General features: G+C 44.9%; 1 protein-coding gene across 2 annotated transcripts; it reads left to right on the top strand.

Moving 5' to 3' along the window:
- Positions 1-11,695: 11,695 nt before the first annotated feature.
- Positions 11,696-23,228, top strand: OSR1 (odd-skipped related transcription factor 1). 2 transcript variants are annotated; one of them, XM_068937116.1, is made up of 4 exons: positions 11,696-11,855; positions 15,021-15,081; positions 20,709-21,396; positions 22,029-23,228. In XM_068937116.1, exons 3-4 carry the CDS (start codon positions 20,750-20,752, stop codon positions 22,162-22,164), a joined length of 783 nt encoding a protein of 260 aa, XP_068793217.1. In that variant the 5' UTR covers positions 11,696-11,855; positions 15,021-15,081; positions 20,709-20,749; the 3' UTR covers positions 22,165-23,228. The 2 variants fall into 2 exon arrangements, with proteins under 2 accessions (XP_068793217.1, XP_068793216.1); XM_068937115.1 differs by lacking the exon at positions 11,696-11,855 and adding an exon at positions 13,888-14,039.
- The last annotated feature ends 273 nt before the right edge of the window (positions 23,229-23,501 follow it).

Genomic DNA, 23,501 nt, shown 5'->3' on the forward strand with positions numbered 1-23,501 from the left:
ATAAGCATATCCCCAACAGATGGAAGTATGTTAAAGAATACTGACCCTTCAGTTCTTCAGGTCTTAATAAAGCCACTGACCCAAGAAAAAGAAACCTATAAACTTTAGTGCTGGCAGGTGAAGAGCTTTTCTCTGAACCTGTCTTCTTAGATCATAGATTTTGGCTATGCTGTGTTTATACACTTCTCAGCCATGATACAATATGTATGTAAGGGCCACCTTCTGTCTCAGGTCCTGTCCAACCACCCAGTCTGCAAGACAAGATTGTCACAGTTTGTCCACACACCACATCAGCCCTGGTAGATGTGTGAACATCTGTGCAAACAGTCTAAAACACAAAAAGTCTTTCTCTCTCTCTAGTGCATGCATGGTTATGTGGGGAACTTTTCCTGGCCCAATAGAGAGAATTCACCTTGTAAACACTTCTACTGAAAAAACTTGGCTACAAAATCTCTACACAAACTCCTCCTTAATTGCCTTTGACTCTGCTCCCATCATAGACAGTTTTCTCAGCAGGTCCAGAGTTTCTTCATTGCCTTAGTAGAAACACTCTGCCAAAGATAGCCCACTGAAGGCAAATGGCGAGACAGAAAATAGCTACTATGGGATAGAAAGCATAATATGATGGCGCAAAGAACAAAAGGAGTGGAACAAAGAGCAGAAGTAATAGAAGTCTGCAGAGCCCTAGATTTTAGGAAGGAAAAGTTTTACTCCCTTATTCCTGCACCAAGTCAAAGGTGAGATTCAAACTAACTGTATCTGCCTAAGTCTCAACTAAAGAGTCTCAATTTCAGATGATTATTGCAGCTCTGCTCATCTCTGGAGTCATGTAAAATCAGTGTTTTGACTTTGAAGTGGTTCTGTAGGTAACTAAGACACCCTAAACAGGACAACTGAGTGTTGAGTCCAGCCTAAGCATTGTTGACCTCAGGCACAGTGTCTAGGACTTGGAAGGGGAGGTAGCCTAAGCATAGACGTTGCATTCAATGAACACTGCTCCAGACACTCCTCAGCCCGAAAGAGTTTGAGCTTCCTGCTCCCACCTCCTAGGAAAGTACTCAAAGTATTAGACCGCCAATGAAAGAAAGTAAGAGGGTGTTATTCTCTTGCGCACATGTGTACACACACATACAAATACTCTGTTAGAGCTTACCTCTGTTCAGCCGTAAATGATAACTGACCATGAAATTTTGTATTAGGACCATTACCTGAGAGCTATATAAATCCCTACTTTTCATCCTTGCTTCTAGTAGTTGTAAGAAATGTTATCTAGTGACATTTAATGGGATAAAATACAGCCCCTAACTAAATGGCATGGGACCAGGACAATGAATTACACATTGGAACATATGTATCCTCAATTCAGAACTGGTAAAAGCAGCACTGCTCAAGACTCATTCTCCAAATCTCAGTTATGGCCACAGCCAGCCTATTCACCAAGGCTGTTTCCACTCGTCATGAACACAGTAAGAGACTTCCCCTTCCTCCTAAACCTTATTTCCTCTCCTGTGATATGATGGTGGCAAGACTTATGTTCCTAGTGCTTTGGGAATGAAAGAGATGCCTAATGCTACAGCAGGGCATAGAAAATAGGGCTTTTATATCTCATATGAAGGGACCCTCTAGCTCCATCCCCTCAGAAAATCTGTACTTGCTTAAATGGAAACTGCATAACCCATGAACAGATGGCACAAGAAGGAAATCTGACTTGGACATTTTTTCTTCTCGGCTATGGGAGCCAGTAAAGAAAGTTAGCAAAAAATCATTCATCCTCCCTTCCCCAACATATACCCCTTCTAGAACGAAACCTGCATGTTCTGCCCTTAATACCGATTAGTTCTGTTTTCATGAGGAATGAATGGTGACTGCTATCCTTGTCGAAAAGAAAATCCATTCAAATGATTAATCTTTAGTAAAACTTAAAAGGCTCGAGCATGTTCATACATTATTTGGAAAAATAAGTTTAATCAAAGTCAATGAGTCTTAGTGTCACCTTTACTTAACTAAACATGACATCAATGGATTTGATAGGCTCAGGCCAATTCTTACCAGAGAGGATTGTACATTGTAAAGGCTAAACCCATCCACTGGTATTAATCGGCAAGACTTGCTGAAGATTTCTAAAACCGCAGATTTCTAAAACTGAATAAGAGGGTGACCGTCCCTTGTTTTTCACACTGTGTCCTCAGAAAACTAATGATTACCTGTGACCACTCTCCTGGTAATACAAATTAAAAATAAACAAATAAACAAATAAACAAACTTATTTTTAAAAAAATCTTTTGGTTAATTTCTCTGCTTCATCTGTTTTCTTTGGACCACATGAAACCTGGTGCATGTATCAGAGTGGGGAAAGTTCACTGCGTATCTGCAGATTCCATTGGATATTGATATTAAGTCCAATACAATTCAGTAATGACTATCCTTATCAAGCAATAGAGATTGAAGGAAAGCTTCATCTCACAAGATTGCCTTGGAGTGAACGTACCGTCCAAGTCAGGCTGGCCAAATTATGTAAAAATAGTATTTGAGAAGAAGGATTGCTAAAGATCCTTATTTACTTTGAACTTATTTCTACTTTTTGTCATTTTATTCTATAAGAACGTTTTGGAGAATTAAAATTTTTTTTCATGGAAATCTGGGGAAAATGAGGGTGCTATAAAGTACCTAACAGCTTACATGCCCATGCTGAAAGGCCTAGCATGGTGTTTTGAGTCAGAGTAGAGTAATAATGTATGATCAGAAAGCTAATGAATGTGTGAAAACACAAATCAGTCCCCACTGCAAACAGCTTGCAAGCAACCCATTTCCAAATAAACATTTTAATATGACATCCATCAAATAGCTGAGAATAAAGCCCGATTAGGAAGAGGTTCAGAAAAAGCAGATGAAATGTAATGATGTGTTATATATAAGAGGTCTATTTGGTTTGTAAACTTAAAATCAAATGTGAAAAATTTGTTCCCTTCCCCTCTAAGAGTAGTTCACCTAGCAGACCATAGCTGACTTAAACATTCGCTTTAAGATCTAAAGGGTGTAAGTAAGAACAAAAAAATATAGACTCAGTCTTTATGCAAAAAGAAATTGTTGCTGAAAAAGAAATATAATGGGAAGGTCTTTGACAATGACAGAAAAGGCGAAAAGGATACTGTAGCCTGGTAAGACAGGAAGCCAGGATTGTATGGTCACTGGAATGCAATATCATTAGTTCCTGTGAGAAGTAGGATGAAAACATCTAAACTCAACCACAGCTAAAAACATCTGGATGCTCAGCTGCCCTGTAGGCTGAGAGGAACCGGGTGCAATTGTCGTCTTGCTTAGAGCCAGCCTTACGCTGTTCACAGTGAATGTTACTGAAGGATGCTAGCAGCCCCCAAATGGAAACATGACTAGTCCAAACACACAGGCCAGGAGGTTCCCATGCTCTCTGTCTGTACTTCAATGGAAGAAATAGGTACTGTCAGTAACAATAAGAATCTCATCTTTGAAGATCGTAACCCTTTCTATTCTCTATCTTTCCTCAGTAGGCCATGTCCCTTGAGCCAGGCAGAGAGATAAGATAGCCTCAAGAAGACCTCTGTTAAAGAGGAAAGAGACTCATCCGGCCTATACACTGCAAGTTTTCTAGTGCTGAAGTGTGCACCGACAGGATGTACCTGTTTAGAAGGCAGATTCATCGCAAACATTGTTTAAGTCAACTGAATTGGAAAAAATAGTTAAATTGTATAACTGTTAATATGTATAACTGTCTTGTTTGTGAATAGCATTGCGTTTCTCCAAAGATGACTGTATTTCAAATGGCATTTATTAGGCTTACTTATATGAATGAGTGTCACTGTACAGATAAATAGTGAATATTCTGACTAATGAGCACATTTATTGGCACTTTGATTAATGTTAAAGACATCAGTAAGACCTTATCTGCAGTAATGCGTATCATTTGCCTATGTACAAATTCAAAATGAAATAGATGCAGTGAAGATCTATCAAAAGGAAACCGGATATGAAGCACTGATCTTTCTGAACAGGGCTTGTTTACCTTAGCATACAAAAGCTGAGGGAGAGGAATACCAAGGAAGGAAAAGAATTTAAGTTGCCACAAGAATGTGGGGATATAATAAACTGGCTATCAGATGTAAGATGTGAGATGGAGGAGCCTGCAATACCTTTGTAATAGGGATAAACAAACAAACAAATCACCTAAATCACTTTCAGTGACTTTACAATGATGCATTAGGAATTAACGAGAAGACAATGCAAAGTGGACGTCCAGAGAGGAGAGGACCAAACTGCCTTGACTTAAAAGAACTACTCAAGTCCAGCTTCTAACCTTAGCCCATTCCCACACTATAGGGCTTAGTTGTACCTTCAGGTACGACCTACGAATTATGCTGAGTCATGATTTAGAAGGCATCCTCTCCAATGCCTCTGCAATTTCTGAAGAACTGTAAGCATAGACCTCTATTCTAGATAATCACTCATTTTTCTAGATAACTATCCACAGGTAAGAAAAACGGTATCACGTCATTCCAGTTTTGCCCCTTTCCTTTTAGAGTGGATGATAATTATCAGGGCAGTATCAATGTCAAGAAAGCTGCAGATAAATTATACTGAAATAAGACTGAAGACTTGAATAAAGATAACAATGTCCTCGCACCTACATTATTGTCCAGACTTGTATTTCTTTCTCTAGCAATTTAATGTAGACAGGATTAAGACATGAATGAATAAGTTACCTCAAGGATATGAGCTTACAGCAGCTGCTGTTTTGCAGCTCTGCTTTACCATATTTTCTCCCTTGTGTTTCATAACATATGTGGGTATACTGCAAGAAAACACATACAAGCTAGAAATTAAAGTTGAAGCTTCCCTATGCACTAAGTTAAACCATGCACGTAAGTAATTGCTACAAAGCAGCTGGCCAATGTGGGACGACCTAGCTTGTCCCCCAGTAACTGATTTCTGTGTCCTATCTTCTTGTACAAGCACTGATACACTTTCATGTGAATATTATGTGAATCTTGTGTCTGTGACTTGTGCGTTTGTAACCCACATCAATAACTTATGCACCTAAGATTAGCTCTGAAGAATGTACACATCCTGATTTGGGTTATTTTATAATGGTCTATCCAAAACTAACTGGAGTCGATGGGATCTGTCATTTGGCTAAGCTGATTTTGGATCAGATACTAAAGAAAAAGGTAGTGTTATTTACCTGACTCATTTCATTGACCAAAAAAAAAAAAAGTCTCTGCTATTTCTACTACCTAGTCTGGTATTGCTTACTAAATGATCTATCTGAAAAAAAGATAAATCATAAGATGGTTCCCTTTCCCATTGCAGGAATGAGAAACATTTCTAATGACATGTTGGAGTCTCCACTTAATATTTAGTAGCAACAGAATAGTAAATAAAAGACTCAGTAGAAACACAAACACCATAAGGGTAGCCACAAAGACTCCTAATACAATCGTAAGGGAAAGAATGAGGATACATTTATGATATAATAGCATATGACAAAACTCACCCATACAAAAACAATTAAGCCTTGAAAGATGATTATTCCTGCTGAAATGTTGTATTAATATGATTTTTAAATTCTAGGGCAAAATCATGTCATATGGAGATTTTTGGATCTTTTTTTCTTCATTAAGGCATAAGATTCCTCAAATTAATGCTTTAAATGGCTAGAAGGTGTGAGTTCTGAATGATTTCAACAGCTGTAAACTGATAAATAAATTACTTTAGCATATGTTATCTAGAAAAGCACCGAACGAGGAGGTTTTTCACCAGCAGATGGCGAGTTTTCTTCAGGATTACACTTTCCAAAAAGATTTTATGATCCTTTCTATTCAATAATACTCCAACTGTAATATTCCTACAGTTTTGCATACAAAAGCCTATCTCAAAATAACCCTAAGGGTATGACCTTAAGCCACAAATAGCAGGAAATTCTCAGTTAGGACTGAAACTCTGTCAGTACTTAACCTCCCCCTTGGCCCGAGGTATTATAGCATATTTGGTATTTCGGATCACCTGACTGTGCAACCCCCCCCCCCCGCCCCCGTTAGATGACCTTTATCTTTGACACTTCAACATAGTTGTGTATGATAGAAAATGGTCTTTATGACTTTTTACTTCCTTTACTTTTGTGACTTTTAGCTGATCTCTCAGCTTTATTTCCATGTAATTTTCAGTGGGAATTTATGTCCTTTTAGAATGCTTAACTTGAAAAGAAAAAAGAAAAACAAGAAAAATTAAAAGGAACTCTTTTTTGTGTAGTGCTGATATATATTTAGAAAGTGTTAGAAACAGGAAAAGTGTTGTGGGTAATTAAATAATTAAAATGTAGATTTCTTATGTATCATCCTCAACAAACCCTGTTTTAGAATCATTCTAAATAACAAAATTCTTGCCAGTTCAGCTTAATTATATCCTTTAGCCAGATACTAGTTAACAGCTATGTGTTAATAATAATAATACTTTGTGCTAAAATAACACCTTTCCACTGAGTACAAGCCAAGAAACTGAATCCTCAGGACACAACGCTGCAGTTGTTATCTATTATTGTCACTGAAGTCATTTGTAAAAACTCTTATAGATTCCTATGAAGAAAACTGGAACCTCACAACTGCTTCTAAGTCATGCAATCATGTCAACAGTGTATCTGACTAAAGATCAACTGAGCCCTCTAACTATGATCATGGTATTATAGGGGAGAGAAATTTAGAGGACTGGGGACTGATGTCACCAGAGTAAAAATGTCCTTGTCTGCTATGGGGTTTGGCCCTTGTGAGTGCCAGTAGTGTCAGTCAACTAACTGTAGAGCTGCAGCCACAAAATATGAAGTGGTGATAGGTGCATACCTGGTCACTGACTCAAATAATCTCAGAATGGTAAAGGTGGAAGGGACCTTTAAAGATCATCTAGTCCACTCACCCCCCACCCCCAGCTCAAGCAGGGTCACCTAGAGCAGGTTGCTCAGGACCCTGTCTAGATGAATTCTGAATATCTCCAAAGAAGGACACTCCACAACTTCTCTGGGTAACCTATTGTCACCTATTCCAGTGCTTTGGTCACCTTCACATGTTCCTCATGTTCAGACCTGTATCTTAGTTCTTAGACATGTATCTTCCTGTATCTTAGTTTGTGCCTGTTGCCTCTCATCCTATCAATGGGCACAACTGAAAAGAGTCTGACTCCATCCTCTTTACACCCTCCCTTCAGATATTGATTCCTAACAGCATGTGTGTGTGCAGCAGGGAAGAAGGTCCCAGTGCATATGCCTTGCAGTCCTCGAGTGGATTCCTGAGCCAGCCCTCTCACAGTAACGGAATTGAAACAGTCATGAATTAGTGAGTATAACAAACTTGTTTTTAACATTGGCCCCCACTGACTACTGGGCTGTGCTCGATATGTCTGTTCCCCTTCAAAACTTTCTAAGACCACGTTTCTTAGCTGAAGACTGTTGGCCAACACATATGACCCAGTGGAGCTACCCCAGGAGCCCATCCAATGCTGCAGAATGGGTTCACACAGGACCTTCACCGTCTTCATTGCCATATGTTCTGTTTCTCTGCGTTCTGTACGAAATGGGCATGGCAGCAAGGACATAGAAACAAAATGCCACAATGCTCACAACACTGGGAAGAGAGGGTGGGAATTCTGTGGCACAAACATCAGCCGAATCTCCCCTCATGCTACTGCAAGTGCACTGAATGTGCCATTGCCTTTGGGCTCAGGACTCCGGACTCTTAAGGTGAGGAGATATGAATAATGGCAAGTGATTGAACATAGAGCCCTATTTCATAACTTATCTCAGGGTCTGTGCAGTGAAAAGAGCCAGAAAACATCCCAAGTGAAAAGGATATAAAACTCAGAGTCCTGTTTGTATTGCAATCTCTGCTCTTCCTAAACCCCAGGGAGCTGCACGGATGCTGAATTTCTGCCATGAGGTGTTGCTGTGATAGGGTCTAGGAAAATCTTTTCCAGTACAACTCTTCTTGCACAGAAAAGGTCCAATTTTTCAGTCATAGCAAGATTCCTGTCATATAGGCATATAATCTATCAATTACCTCAGGTATATGCTTTGTTACTGCTGAAGATAAAGCCTGGTATGAACACAGTAATGTAAAAAAATCATATCTATCCCACTTGCCTTCAGATACTGAATTGAGATGCCTAAAATAGTGATATGTTATCTCTGTGTATGTGTCTCTGCGTATGATCAATAAAAAATGAAAGGTTTATTTGAAATATGAATCAGATCTCAAAATAGTCTGAACTAACTCCACTCTAAAGAATCTGTAGGCCAATGTCGTTAAATTAGGCATACCAGTTTAATTGTAAGAGGAACATATCTGCAATAATACACAGGTGTCAGTGAGGCCATAGAATAAGTTTCCCCTGGCTTGAGAAAGAGTGGGATCAGCTGTAGATTAGTAGCCCAACTTCACTGTGATGAAATGCCTAAGTGGAAGAAAAATCTTTTGGCAACCTCATGCCAGTCGCATGTCTAGCAGACCACAACGGCTACATGTTGCCCTTATTCCTAAGGAGGTCCAGAGTCCTTCTGTTAACAGTTACACATAGTAAATATAAGCCTCATCAAATACATATATTATTCCACAAATTTCCAAAGACAAAGGTGCCTGGCATTCCTTGAACCAATATAAGTGCACCCCAAACTCTATCATATATACTATAGGACAAATGTCTTTATCTCTCTCTATACAAAGGCGTATACAAAGGTAATTTGCTTCCCTATGTGTAAATATATGTATGTATATAAAATTCCATATATATCTTTTTTTCCACCTAGAAATAGCTCTTTCACCTCTATGACATACCATTCTTTCTGGTCCTTTCTCCTAGCCCAACCTAAGCTGAAGGAACAGCATGATACCCCTACCCATTTTCCAGGCTAGCAGAAAAGCATATTTTACATCAGTAGAGAAAGGACTTTTCTGTAAAATATGTGGCATAGGCATAATCCATAGCAATGTGGTGTGATGTCCAGGCTCTGCTGGCATTCCACTTGAGCATCCCAATTCACACTGGCCTTTGTCTCACGGGCCTAGTCCAAGCTCAAGTCACCAAAACTTTTGTATCCTATGGGGTTATTAAATCCTTGCTTGATTTCCAGCAGATATGGGAATTGCATGTGAGCAAATGCAATGTACACAAATCATTCCAGCCACCCTTGTATTAAATGAACTTTTTAAAAAAGCTGGGTTTGACCTAATAGAATATAATGGTTTCAAGGGAACCATATAGCCATTACAATCCATCATATAAATGAATACTTAGGGACACCTAAATCCAAAGATTATTTGACTGTTATACATATTCTTGCACTAAGGGGGCTGGAGGGTAGACCCCCTCAAATCTGCAGTGAAAACATCTGTACTTTTAGGAAATTCTTGTTAAATATGAGCATGTACATAAACTTTCTCAGATTTCCAAAATATTAGTCCATTTTAAATCAAAATGACCCCCAGCATCAAATTACATTTTGAATGTATGGCTAGCAAATTATCATTTTAGAAAAGTAAAAGGCTTTAGAATGATAAAGAGCATTTTATATGACCAGTTCTGATTGCGGACTCTGGCTTCTCTATAACCTGATGCTTTTTCATGTGTTATTAATTATTGTGCACTGTGCTCCTTTAACATCTATGGCAGATACAGTAAAGCTGAGCAAAAGCAAGCAATATAAAATACAAAAATGTTCTCCAAACTCTGCTTTTGCTTCCTTTTGTTGCTCTCTTGTAATGTAAAAACAGATAAATGGTTTCCTCTTTCAAATACAACAAAAAGAAATGACTCCTGGGAGGAGCCCTAGGATGCCAAGTTTGAGCCTGGATTGAATTTTTATGACCACTGTAAAAACTCCTGAAAATAGGAAATTATAATGGAAATGCTGACTCTCACTGCAGCAGTGTAAGCAGCACCATCACGGCATTATTAGTGATCTAAAGGGGCTGGAAGTTAAAGTGGAATCATTTACACAACCGACTTCACACCACTTTGCAAACAAGGTGGGGCGCTGGTGGGGGGGCGGGGGGGGGACGCTGCACTTAATTAGTTGCTTGCAAAGGCCATTGTGATTCTTAATTCCCTATCACACTATTCCGTGCTCTGGATTTTCGTCCAGTCTGCAAAAGGAGCTGGCAGAAGTCTGTCTTTGCTGGGCGATCAGCCCACGGTGGGGAAGGGTGCGCGGGGCCATCCCATGCCATTACTCCTTGCGCAGACATCCCGGTGACTTTAAGAGGGAGCCCACTTGCTTGCTGGTGGGCGCTAACCCTCTGCAGCAGCTCTTTTGCGAAGGGTTGCAGTATATTCACGCATTTGGTCAGATCTCAGCATCAGGCTAAGAATCAAGCAACTTTCCCCTTGCTAACAAAATGGAGCTGGTCCTTAGTTTGGTTTTTATTTTCAGGGAGTCCTAGAAGTTGAAGTTAAAAAAAAAATCAAAAGTTGGCAGAATGTTTTATACATCTATCTGCGATTTTCTGGAGAGGGTGGGGGCGGAGGGTGGTATCAGAGAGAGCATTTCCTTGCACTGCGTGAGCCGTTTCCACTCCCGTTGCTTGCGGCTAATCTTCCGCGTCTTGTCATTAGCAGCCATTAAAATAAAAAGGCTAGATGGAAATCGAGCTGCGCACTGAACGGGGTGCCGGGAGTGCGGGGTGGAGGGGCTCAGTTTCGGAAAGGGGGTGTCGGGGCTGCCGGGCTCGGCTGCGCGCACCCGCCGCCCCCCGCGCGGCTCGCCCGCGCTCCGGCGCGGTTCGGGCTCAGCCACGGCGGGCTGGTCTCCAGCGGTTCTCCCGCCTCCCTCTGAGCCCGATGCATCCCGGCGGTAGTCACAGCCCTCACTCCCTAATCGTTCACTGCGGTCAACACCAAGACCGCAACAAGGGGAAAAAAATCGGGCAAAGCGAAGAGAAGAAGAAGAAGAAAAACAAAAAGGAAAGAAAGAAAGAAAAAATCACTCAGGTGCCGCTGAAAACCAGGGGTTTGCCACAGGGGAACACCTTGCCTGGGAAGGATGGGGGCGAGAGGGGACGCTCCATTGCACTTGTGCCTACTCTCCCCTGTGGGTTTCTCCAGAGCTGGCTCCATCCCTCGCAGCAAAGCTCCAGGCGCGAGGAGGTTTTGGAAAAGCCGTCGAGCTCAGCCGGCTGCTCTGCCCTGCTCCCCGCTCCCTTCCCCTGGGAGGTTTGGGAACTGCAGAGCTGCCGATCGGAGGCAGCTCTGATCAGCCATCCCCCCACCCACTGCCTCATCGCGGGGGTCGAGATGTTTGCTGAACTCCGGGCTGCGAAGCATGCCTTGAAACCCGCCAAGCAGAGAGACATCCCCACCCTGCCCCGCCGGAGCCCGCTGCTCCTTGCAATCCCGGCGAGGCGCCTGCGGCTGATACTTCGCAAGTGGCATGGTTGTTTCTCCTCAATAAAAGATTTTGCAAGGGGCAAGCGCGGTTCCCCGATGGGGAGAAAGTCCCAAGCAAGCAAAAGGGAGATTTTTCCCGCACATGGTTACGAGATGGGGCTAGGAATCGTTATTTTGCAAAAGGTTAAGTGGGTCCCGAAGGTGAAGCCGGGTGCCCCAGCTAAGAGAGGGAAGAGGAACACCAGCGGGGCTGTGTAACCCTCTCCCAGCACATGTGTAGGTAAATCCAGGGATGCTTGGCATTCACACAAGCTTAAACCAGAGGAGGAGCGAGCCCTTATACCTGCGCTGGGCAGGATTAGCCCGCGAGCCCAGAACTCGTTGCAGACGAGGTGACAGGCGCAGCGGGCTCCGCACGGCAGGGAAGGGGACGCGCCCTTGCCCGGCTCTGCTCGCAGGTGAGGCTCGAAGCCGCCCGCCGGGCGGCGGCGGCGGCGGCGGCGGCGGCGGGGCTGGAGCGCTGCGGCAGCGGGGAGCCGGCCCCGGCGGGGCGGTCGCTGCTCTTCGGGATGACGCTCCCGGGGCCCGGGGAGCCCCCCACCTAGCAGAGACCTGGGGTGCGGATGGAGATAGGTATCGGGATGGAGACGGGAACTGGGATGGGGTCTCTCCAATCACCCCGCAGATCTCTCTTGAAACGCGTTGGGTTTCGCTGTCACGTCTAAATCCTACAAACGTGGCTGGCTTTGGGAGCAGATGCCTTTACTTTTTACGAGTCTCTTGAAGTTGTAACATTCCTAATCGACAGCAGATCTTCACTGTGGAAAAGCGCAGTGTATTCCCTGCGTGTCAGTGCAAATAGTGGTTTTGTATCCCGTTCCCGGTGTTAGGTTCCCCACCGCTACAAGTTGACATAATGCAAATTAGCAAGGGACATCATAAAAAAACATCCGAGAATAAAGGGTTTGGAACAGCATTCCCTCCCATAACTTAAACACCAGATATTTAAACCAAATGCACTTAACAAGGCAGCTAACCTGAAACTTCAGTTCAATCGCCAGTGGGTTGACAAGTCCAAATATTTTTATTTTTAACAAATACGTAAATATCGGACAATACATTATCCAGGCAGCCTTCAGCTACAGCATCCAGTTATGTTCTGGGACGGAATAATAACCCAGCGACCGCTTTGATTTTAAACTATTTTCGCGTGGGAATCATTTATTGTGTCTCCCTCCCCGCCAGACGTTGAGATATTTTACTGCCCTTTATTTCTATGTTTAAGTATTTATTCAGGAGTGATGGTCTCTATAACTGGAAGTGCAATTTTTTTTTTATTCCCTTAAACGGAGCAAGTGCAGTTATTATTGCAGTTGTTGTGTTTATCATCTCAACTAATCCGCTTTATTTCTAAAGAGAATTGCAATTTTTCTACTATTAATACACGCACCCATTCAGAGCCATACAAAGAGCGAGGCGAGAGTCTTCCTTTGGGAACACAGAAACCTCCAGTTAGAAGAGAATATCTCCGGTTTGTTTCTTGGTTTAGGGGATCCTACATTCGTGTTCTGACAACATGATTTGAAAACTATTTCTGAAAAGGCAAACTTGTTCGAAGGCATCAGCTTACAGCGTCGGCCACAGGACCACACTCGACATTTCAGCCCACCAAATAGGAATAAAACTGTTAGCTTTTAAGGGGATGGGGGAAGAAACAAATGAAAAAAAAAAAAAAAAAAAAAAGAAAGGGAGGGAAAAAAAAGAATATCACGAAATGAGGGAGAACTGAAGAAGCCGATATGGGGGAACAACTTTGCTTCGCCTCTGCCTCTTAAAAATGCCACTCTTTTACAAAAGAAAGGAACGAAAATCTGTTCATCTGCCCAGCCCTGCTAGTGAAAAAATGTTGGACCCTAGACTCTTCCCCGAAACAGTGATGCTGTTGGGGTGAAATGTCAGTGCTAAGGTTTATTTTGCCACGCTGCCGTCGTGTTCATGAACACTTATTCTCCAGAATGATAACGCGATGGGCAGTTGTTTTCTTGTTGCTGTTTTGTTTGTTTGCTTGCTTATTTTTCCCCCGGAGATAGGGCAAAAAAAAAAAAAAAAACAGTATAACAACAGCGGTGACATGAACAATAAAAATAACATGCGTATCCCTGAGCATGGTACCATGTTATCCTGACGGATCTGTCTTCGCTAGTGTATTATATTACCCTGAGGCTTCAGGACAATGTAATAGTCCCAAGCAAATTTTCCCTCTTCGCGGATCTGAAAGAGTGTGAATGGATGGATGAACAGAAAAACAAATAAGCAAGGACATTATGGTCTCAGGATTAACTATAAAGCAGGTTTTATATTTTTCTTTCGAGGGTTGTTTTGCTTTGCCTGGTTCTCCCGAGTGGTCTGACCCCCCCCCCCCCGGATGTGTGCAGGGCTCCGCACACGGCTCCGCGGCTCCGGACACCCGGGGGACCCGCGGGGCTTCGCAGGGGAGCCCATCCTGGGGCGGGGGAGGAGGGACGGGCGGGCGGGAGCGAGCTCAGGGCAGCCGGGGCGGCAAGTGGAGCCCGGGAGCGGAGCCCTCCAGGGATGCTGAGACGGGAGGCAGCGGGTCCGGCCCGGCAGCGGACTCCGCACAGGTACGCGGATCTCGGGGTGCTCTCGGGGACGCCTCCAGAGAGGGAGGACAATTTCCAACCCCCTGAATCCTGCCAGAGGGAGCAGATCCCTCCCTCCACACACCCCCCTCTTCCCCCTCTTTTTTTTCTGTCTTTTTTCTTTTTTCTTTCTTTCTTTCTTTCTGTCCCTCTCCCCTCTCTCTCCCTCCCTGGGCAGACCTCGGTGAGTCCTGGCCGGGGGCCTCGGCCCCTTCCCCACGGCTCGGCGGGGAAGGGGCGCAGCGAGGCCGGCCGGGGACGGGCGGCGCTGCGCTGCGCTGCGCGGTGCGGGGCGGTGCGGCGAGTCGGGCGGGCTTGGGCAGCGCGGCAGCGCAGCGGGGCTGGGGGCGCCCCCGGGGGGCCGCTCTGCCGCGGGGGCCGCGCGTCCGGGGGCCGTGGGGGAGATGCCCCGGGGAGGCTGCGGGCTCGGGAGGCCAAAGGAGCGGGGCCGGGGCGGGGGGGAGGGCGGGAGGGCAGGGGGGGCGAGATCACACGTTTGCGGGCTGCGAGTTGTTGGCTGCTGCCGCGGCGGCAGGAGAAGCGGGTTGAAAAGTTGGTTCTTCCCAGCCAGAAACTTTCTCCCTGCGTGCGCATGCCCGGCGTCTGGTGGGAGGTTGAGGGGGGGAGCCGGGAGGGGGGGGGGTTGAAATAAGGAGGAGGCTGGAGGGAAGGGATCGGTTCAGTCGGAGCGCGGCTACTCCAGGGCGCGTTTGCGCTCAGGCAGCCGCACCCGCACAGGCGGCAGCGGGAGGAGGGAGCGCACCTCCGCGCCCGGCAGCGAGGCACCTGGACACCTGGCCCCGCGGCTCGCTCGGATCTGCCTGCACCCGGCTGGAGGAGCAGTGGGGCGGGGTGGGCGCAGAGCCGGGCCCCCCCACAAGGCCAGCAGAGACACTGACCTAGCCCAACCTTTTTTATTTTTTTTGATTATTATTTTTGTTTTGTTTTGTTTTATTTTACCAGCTCCAATTTAGCCCAGGATCTTTTTAACTGCTGCCAGCGGTGGAGCGCAGATCGGGATTAGGTAAATAAAAAGAACAACTCATTTTGTTTGGTTTTTGTTTTGCCAAGCCTCGGGGGCTGGGGGTATCGATCCAGACACCTCCTTTCTCTCCCTCCTTTCTTCCTCTTCCCCTATTCCTCCCACCATCTTCTGGATGGTGCAGAAGAAGTGGGGGGAATTCCGGTTCACGTGAGGAAGGCTATTCTCCTTGGGGTGGGTGGAAGGCCGGGGGAAGCGTTTACATGGGGCTCGGATATTTTGATGCTATTTAAAGATTTGTCTTCCCCTTTCAAAGTTACTTATCCCCCCTTGCGGAGGAGCTGTGCTTTTAACCCGAGCTAAAAATGACACACATGAGCTGCAACAAGAAGTCTGAATGTCCTTCAAGGACTTGAGCGTTCAGCTTTTTCCTTTCCTTTTCCTTCTCTTCTTCCCTTTCCTTCCTTTCCTTCTTCTTTTTTTCCCCCCTCTTTCTTTCTTTCTACTCCATTTTATACTCCATTTATAGCCTGTTAATGTCCAAGTAGCCTTGTCTGTCTTCTCCCAAGGCCATAACAGAAATGAATCTGATGTTTATACTAGTCTGAATGGAGCAACACAAGTTCAGCGTAGGGAGAAACTGGGCTTCTCTCGAGGTCGAGCCTATAAAGTGCTAGTGCAAAGCTGAGGATTAGGATATAGTTGTTATTTCTGGCTTTTGAGTGGGGAACTATAAAAATCGAACATTTTGGAGATTACTGTAAAGCTGCGGGAATTGTCCGATAAAATGCAACCAGAGACGGACGGTGAGAGCTGTGTCCCGGACAGGTGCACAGCGAGCCCAGTTTAGTATATCTGAAGCCAAATGAGAAAAAGGGCCAACTCCTAAAATAGAGTCCAGCTCGGGAGCCCGCAGCGCCGCGGGCTCGCCTCCCCGCTGCCTGCACCGCGGCCGGTGCGCGGTGGCCGCAGGCGGCCGCGATCGGGCCGCCAGGCCCCGGGATGCGCCGCGCAGCCCTGCGTGCCCCGACAGAGATCCGCGCTAAACGCGACCCGGCTGCGCCCCTCGCTCTCGGTCCGTGCGTGATGTGGCCCTGGGAAGCCGAGGAGTGCCCGGGGGAGAGATCGTCCCTGCAGCCGGCCATTAGGACGGGTCATGTACTTGTGTGCAATGGAGGCCGCGAGGAATTCTCGAGAGAGAAATCGAGAATGAATCTTGTATTTGGGGGTCTTTATACACTCGGGGGGGGGGGGAAGGGTGGTTAACGGGGGAAAAAAAAACTGCAGAAGTCCCAGACCAACCCGAAAACTTCTCCAGGGAGATGTTGGCGCAGCCTAGCCCCCTCTGGCCGCCCCTCCGGACTCACCCGCGCTCTCCCGCCTTGCAGTGAGCCCAGAGCCGGGGTTGCGCTCCCGCCCGTGGACCTCGTAGTCACTGTCCCATTAGGATCCGGACCAGGGATTCTTTTTTTTGTTTGTTTTTTTTGGGAGGGTAAAGGCTGTCCCGAGCAGTGTAGCGATCGCTTCTGCAGCTGAACCCTGGTTATTATAATTATTCCTAGGCTAAAATCCGGCGCATTCATCAGCATTCGCAATGGTGGTCTGGCGAAACTTGTCAACACTGATTTCGTGATAAAATGTGAATGATGATTTTATAAGGATTGAGTGGAGATATCCAAGGCACAGGCTGACTGAGTCCTTGCAGTCCTCATTAATGCTAGCAATTAACTCTTTCACGCTCAATTAGTCCCGAATAAACCTGCTTTAATAGATTCTGCACACTTCATTAATACTTTGAATAAATCCGTGCTGAACAATGCACTTTATTCCTCAAGAGCATCACGCTCGAATAATGCGGAGTGAGAGGGCAATTTTATTCCCTTTCCATTTAGTTTCCCTAACACAGATCAATTGTAAGCTCTATTTCCTCGCTTAAACTGATAGGAAGGGAAAATCTTGTACCCGCAAAGGGGACAAAATAAGTAGCCGACCTGGTAGCAAAATACTGCAGACCGCTGCGATGTAGTAGAAAGGAGACAGCTACCAGACCTTAAAGGATTCAGAAAAAAGAAGGGGGACTTTTTTGACAGATGAACCTGATTGCTGCAGTTTGGGGCTATCCCAAGAATGCAGAGTTTTATGCCCGCTACTTTATCATGTTTGTAAAAATAAGCAACGTTCTCAGGGTAATTTACCTCCTCCATTCTCCCATGTGGAACTAATTAGCAAACCTCATTATTTATGAGTCAAGTATGTAATGTAACAAATATCCCTTTCAAAGGATACATCGGAAATTGATAATTCAAGGTAGAAAACAAAAATACTGACTACCCGCAAGATTACTTTAAAATCCATTTAATTTCGCTTCGTGCTATGCTACCGGCAACAAGTCGGCTGGGTTTTTCTTTTTCTTTTTCTTTTTTGATTTATAATAGAGATAGAACTTAATCTGGAAGGTTAAGATTACAATAGTCTTAAAACAATGGCAACTGGACAATAGCATTACCGTATCTTCAAACAGGACAAAGGGTAAGAAAGCTGGAGACAGATGTAGTCTTTCAAGTTTATGATCCTATTTTGTAGGGTAAATTTATCTTGGCATGAGTGGGTTTTGTTTCAGTCAGAACACAAGTGGTTTGTTCTTAATTACTCATCGAGTAAGTTTGTGTTAAAAAAGAAAACCTCGCACAGTTTTGTTGTGATGGGGGAATTAAAGCAGAGAACTCATGGGGTCTTCTTCTTTAAAAAAATAAAAATAATTAAAAAAAAAAAAGCCCCGATAACGATCTGTTTACATGAAGCAGAATTAAAGGTGGAGGTGACACCGAAATCAAAGAAACATTGATCTCTCTGCGGGCAAGCGGGAGAGTAGAGAGTTACTGCACTGTGAAATACACATTCGCTTTGATGTCCTGGAGAGAGGAGACTTCTCTGTGAAATACTCTGCTCTTCATCTATATTTTTGACCGTCCCGGTCGAACAGAGCAAAAGTGTAGCTTACATTTCTGGAAAAGTGCCAAGAAACTTGTAGTAACGTGAACACTCTGCTCTCACCTCCCCTTTTTCTTATTCTTCTTTTTTTTCTATTCTTTTTTTTTGTTTTTTGTTTTCCTTTCTTTTTATTTTTGAATAAGACTAGAACTGCTTTAGCAAAAAACAGCGGAGACAATGGATATTATTATGAGCCAGTTGTATTTCTCCTTCTTTTCTGTCCCCTTCTTCGTTTGGAAAATCGAAACAGAATTTTTTAGATGTTATCAACCAGATATTTTCCCATATTTTCATAGTAGATTCGTGGTTATATATTCCAAATAAAATATTTTCTAAGAATTTGAAGGAGGGAAGGATAACCCTAGAAATGAACTCAATTTGCAGTAGCATGTTTCATACTTCAAAGATCTAGGACTGCCTAATAGACATGTAGCTGTTGTGACATATAGAAACAGACGTTTCAGGTATCTGCACAAGAGTATTTTCCGCGTTGTTTGTTCTTGGGGTCATCGATCGAGGTATTTGTGCTGTGAAATGCCTAACGTCTGGGCAGCACTAACAAAATAAAAAGTATTTCCCCAGTCGAAGAACAAAACAATCTGGTTGGTCAATCGGCTCATAAACAGTTAAAAAAAAAAAGAAGAAGAGGGAGGAGAATGTAATGTGTGCATTTTTCAATCAGTCACTATTCAAAATGTATCCAATTAAAAAAGGTAAAATGTCACACTCTCTTATTCTGGGTCATTGCGATGGAATTCCTCTAAGTTTTGGGTCTCTCTTCCTGCTGCTGATTTATGTAAAGCGGTGTGAAAGGTGGACTGGTGTATAGAGCTGCTCAGAGTGAGTTTCTCCCTCTCACATCCTCCCAGCCACAGCTCCTAGGTCCAGGCAGCAGCTCACATATAAATCAGATTTGTTTCCCCGGTCGTTAGGACTCTTCCATCATCAGTTTTTCCCCCTTTCCCCCCGCCCCCGGCCTAGAGGGACAATTACTGGTCTGCAGCACTTTGCTACCTCCTTTTCTCCCAAAGAGCTTTAAATAAACCCTACCTGCCTGGGCTGAGCGCTGCAGAACCCTGCCGAGACCTTGTGGGGATCTTATGGAGATCCTAATGAGACCCTGTGGTGATCCTATGGGGACCCTGCAGGTATCCTGAGGGCATCTTGAAGGGTTGCTAAGGGGACCCTGCAGGAATCCTGTGGGAACACAGCAGGGATCTTGCAGAGCCCTTATGGGGACCCTGCAAAGATCCTGAAGGAACCCTGTGGGGGTCTTGCCAGGACCCTACAGGGTGCCTGCACGGTTCTTGAGGGGCCCATGTGAGAGTAAACCCCACAGATCGCCGGAGGCAAGCAAGCACAACCTGGGGACCATAGAGGAAGGAGAAGACTTTCTGGGGTGTAGCGGTGCTCTGCATCCAAAAGCCATGGGTGATCTCTCGCATCCACAAGGTGGGCTATCTACTTCTCCACTAAGGGCCCTTGGGAAGCCTCTTCTGCTAAATGGGTGACAGGAGTCAAGGTTGTGCTGAGGGCCAGATGCATCTCGATGCTGCTCTCTGGTAGCATTTTTCCTCCACCTCACTGGGGGAATGGGAAGGGATCTGGCCCCAAGGGAAGGCTGGAGGCTTGGCAGGACCCTGAAACAGAGCAAAGTAGTGGTGGTTGGCCCAGGGAAGGGCTGAGGCCCTGCAGCCCCTGCCTGCCCCAAGGGAAGGCTGGAGGCTTGGCAGGACCCTGAAACAGAGCAAAGTAGTGGTGGTTGGCCCAGGGAAGGGCTGAGGCCCTGCAGCCCCTGCCTGCCCCAAGGGGCCTTGAAGGACCTGGGTCCTCTGGCTGGTGGGCCAGGTTCCCCTGTGGGAAGGGTCTCCCCAGGCCTTGTCTTTTTCCCTTCTGAAGGGCTCTAATTAAGTGATTGCCTAGACTGGGACATGGGCTTGAAGCCAGACGCTTCCCCCTGGGGTGAGCAAATGGCACTTTAGATTTGTCACCCAAGCTCAGCATTTTCCCTTTTTTTTTTTTTTTTTTTTTTTGCAGTAAATGAAAGGAGGGCTGTTGTCCTCCCCCCTTATCTTTTTTTTTTTTTTTTTGAAGGAGGGAGAATGGGCAGCTCTGAGAACCCAGTTCCCCCCACCTTCCAGGAGACAGAGGCATGGCTAAGTCCAGGCTGCAGGGAGGTGTGTGATGCAGTGGGGGGCAAGTTCTCCACACTTCTTCCCTGCATCCCTTCAAGTGTTAGGGCTGAAGGTGGTTTCAATGGAAAGACCCAGTGGGCTGTAGCCTACCATTTTGAAAAGGCTGTATGGCCATGCAGAAAGTGATTTAAAATGATTTTAAACTGCCTAGGAGAGCCATGAGTTTTGGTGTCTAAAACAATATCTCTCTGCTGTTCCTGCATGGAGGGTCATCAGAGGCCTACCTGGCACAGAGATGCTGTTGGGAGGGTGAGTGGACATGGATGGGTCATACCCTTTGTGCAGGGAGGAAGAAAAGGGATCTGGAGGCCTGTGGGGATGGGCCAGCAGCCAAGATCTTGCCTTTCCAAGTCAAAGGCAGCCTCCTTCCATGGCTTTGGAGAGGGGGATTAGGGAGGGGTGAGATAAGAATTCCCCTTTGCTTATATCTCTCTATAAATCCACCTCTCCCTCTTCTGCCCCTCCCCTCTTTTTATTTTCCAGATCTTTTCCCACACCCGAGATCTTCCTCCTGAGCGGTCACCATGGGAAGTAAGACTCTCCCGGCACCAGTGCCTATCCATCCTTCCCTCCAGCTCACCAACTACTCTTTCCTGCAAGCATTCAACGGGCTGCCTACCGTGCCCTCTGACCATCTCTCCAACCTCTATGGCTTCAGTGCCTTGCATGCTGTACACCTGCACCAGTGGACTTTGGGGTACCCAGCCATGCATCTGCCCCGTTCCTCCTTCTCCAAGGTGCCCAGCGTGTCAAGTCTGGTGGATGCACGGTTCCAGCTGCCCACCTTCCCACTCTTTCCACATGTCATCCAGCCTAAGCAAGAGGCCACCAATGTGACCCTCAAAGCTAAGCCTCGCTTCGACTTTGCCAACTTAGCAGTGGCTGCAACACAAGAGGACCACTCTAAACTGGGACAAGTGGACAGCCAGGGCTCCCCTGCAGGGCTGGGCTCTTTGCTTGAGGTGACTAAACTTTCTCCAGAGAAGAAACCCACCCGGGGAAGGTTACCATCCAAAACCAAGAAGGAATTCGTCTGTAAATTCTGTGGCAGGCACTTCACCAAGTCCTACAACCTTTTGATCCATGAAAGAACCCACACTGATGAACGACCCTACACATGTGACATTTGCCACAAGGCCTTCAGAAGACAGGATCACCTAAGGGATCACAGGTAACCATTCTTTTTTTCCCTGTCCCTTCTCTGTTATGCATCCATACTCTCCCAGTTGCTCAGCTACAGTCTTGAAGGTACTTAAAAGACAGGTCATATTCCTAGCCAGCGGAAGATGTTCCCTTTAGGCTTTCCTTTGCTAAGTGTTGCTGGAAGGGCCCAGAGACACTTTGAAAGACAATCTTGTTACATTCACTCAACCTGAAAACATCTTGCCCAGACTACTAGCTTATACAGACATTTTCACCCTCAGTTTGCATCATCCTACTCATGCTGCCTTTGTGATCATTCAGAACTGTCATGAACACAGGCGACCTAGTGGCCGTGAAGCTCTCTAGCCCTTTACCCCTAAGAATGTCATCCTTGTAAGCCTCCTACACACTCTTCTCTTCTTGCACAAACATGCGCGCGCATGGCACACACACACTCAGACACACACACCCCCATCCACCCACCCACCACGCACACACACAGAAATGCAGATGATCACTGGAGTGTCACACTCCAGCAGTCTTGGCCTCAGAAGTTGGTGTAAAAGGCTCCAGGGTGTTCTGAGTCAGTCTCTGGGTAGGTAGATCACTGCTAAGTTGAGGCTGGTTATTTTGACATCTCAATTTTTTGCTTCTCTCTAGGTATATACATTCTAAAGAAAAGCCTTTTAAGTGTCAAGAATGTGGGAAAGGATTTTGCCAGTCCAGAACACTAGCCGTCCACAAGACACTGCACACGCAAGTAAAGGAACTGAAACCTGCCAAACTTAAGTGCTGAATCTCCAACTTCTATGAACTTTTCCTCCCCTTCAGACTTTATACCAAAACTAGAACAGAAACAAAACTGCCAGGATGGGAGCACTGAACTTTGTGTTTTGTTTTTGTTTGTACTTAAAAATGAGCAAAATCCCACCAAGCAACTAACTTCCTAAGTTGTGGGTGAAAAGATTATTCTGCATTTAAAACATACATGAATTACACGGAGAGTGCTAGCTGACTTGTGTGGCTTTGACAAACTTTATGCCAAAAGGTGGTGCTCACGTGTTGGACAGGAATCTCATTAAAATCAAACAAAAACCCACAAAAATACCCCCCAAGCCCCCCCAAAAAAACCCAAACCGTAACTTCCAAAAGTATTACTTAAAAAAAAAAAACAACTCTTATTTTATACTTATTTTTTGACTGTATAAAGCTTCTTACTTTTACACTTCAGGAAATACAGAGAATTCCAGAAGATGATTAAGAACTGAAATGGTGATTTCTCATCCCAGCACCATTAGGACAAGAAGAAGGGCAACTTGCAAATCTTTTTGCTAGTTTGTTTTCTTAAAAGGAGAAGAAAATTAACTTTTGGAAATGACCTAAATCTCTCAAGTGAGGAGTCCTACCATGTGCTAGAAAACACATCCAGATCTTAGATCTGCACGTCCCCTGTAGTCGGGACAAATCAGTGCTTGTGGGACATGGAGACCTTGTCTTTGCCTTGCGGTCTAGTGCGCTGGAAGGAGGTTTGTAACTTGTGGACTTATTAAAAAAAAAAATTAAAGGAAAGAAAGATGGCAATATATCAGACTGACGATATGCACAATTTGGTTTTAGTGGTACTTTAAAATCTGCGCATGTCCTCATGAGAGAGAACAAATCTCAACCTAAGAGCATATTTTTTTAAATGCTGGCTTTCTGAACAGTGTATTCAAATTAAGAGACATTCCAATACGTTTTGTTTATTAAAAAAAAAGTTGTATGGCTGTTTGGCACTTTATGCTGATTATTGGTAATTGACATTTATCACTGGATTGTGTGTGTTTTTTAAGTATTAAAATAAATCGTTATTTTACAGGCAAGTCTGTGTGGACTACCGTGTTCATTTGGTTTCTGGTATCTTCCCTAGTAAACCTTTTAGATCAACTTTCAGAACCTTTTTTTCGAATGTACTCGGTATATCCTCAGTGGTTTGTTTTTTTTTTAAACCAGCCTTGTAAAGTCTAGTTCTCTTCTTTACGTATAAGCTCTCTTTTTCTATTTTCTTTTACTTTTTTCTTTTTTTTTCTTTTTCTTTTTTTTTTCTTTTTTCTTTTGCTTTTCCCTTTTTTTTTTTTTTAAGGTTGACAAAAG

The sequence above is a fragment of the Struthio camelus genome, chromosome 3 (genome assembly GCF_040807025.1).
Source record: "Struthio camelus isolate bStrCam1 chromosome 3, bStrCam1.hap1, whole genome shotgun sequence".
NCBI classification, from domain to species: Eukaryota; Metazoa; Chordata; class Aves; order Struthioniformes; family Struthionidae; genus Struthio; species Struthio camelus.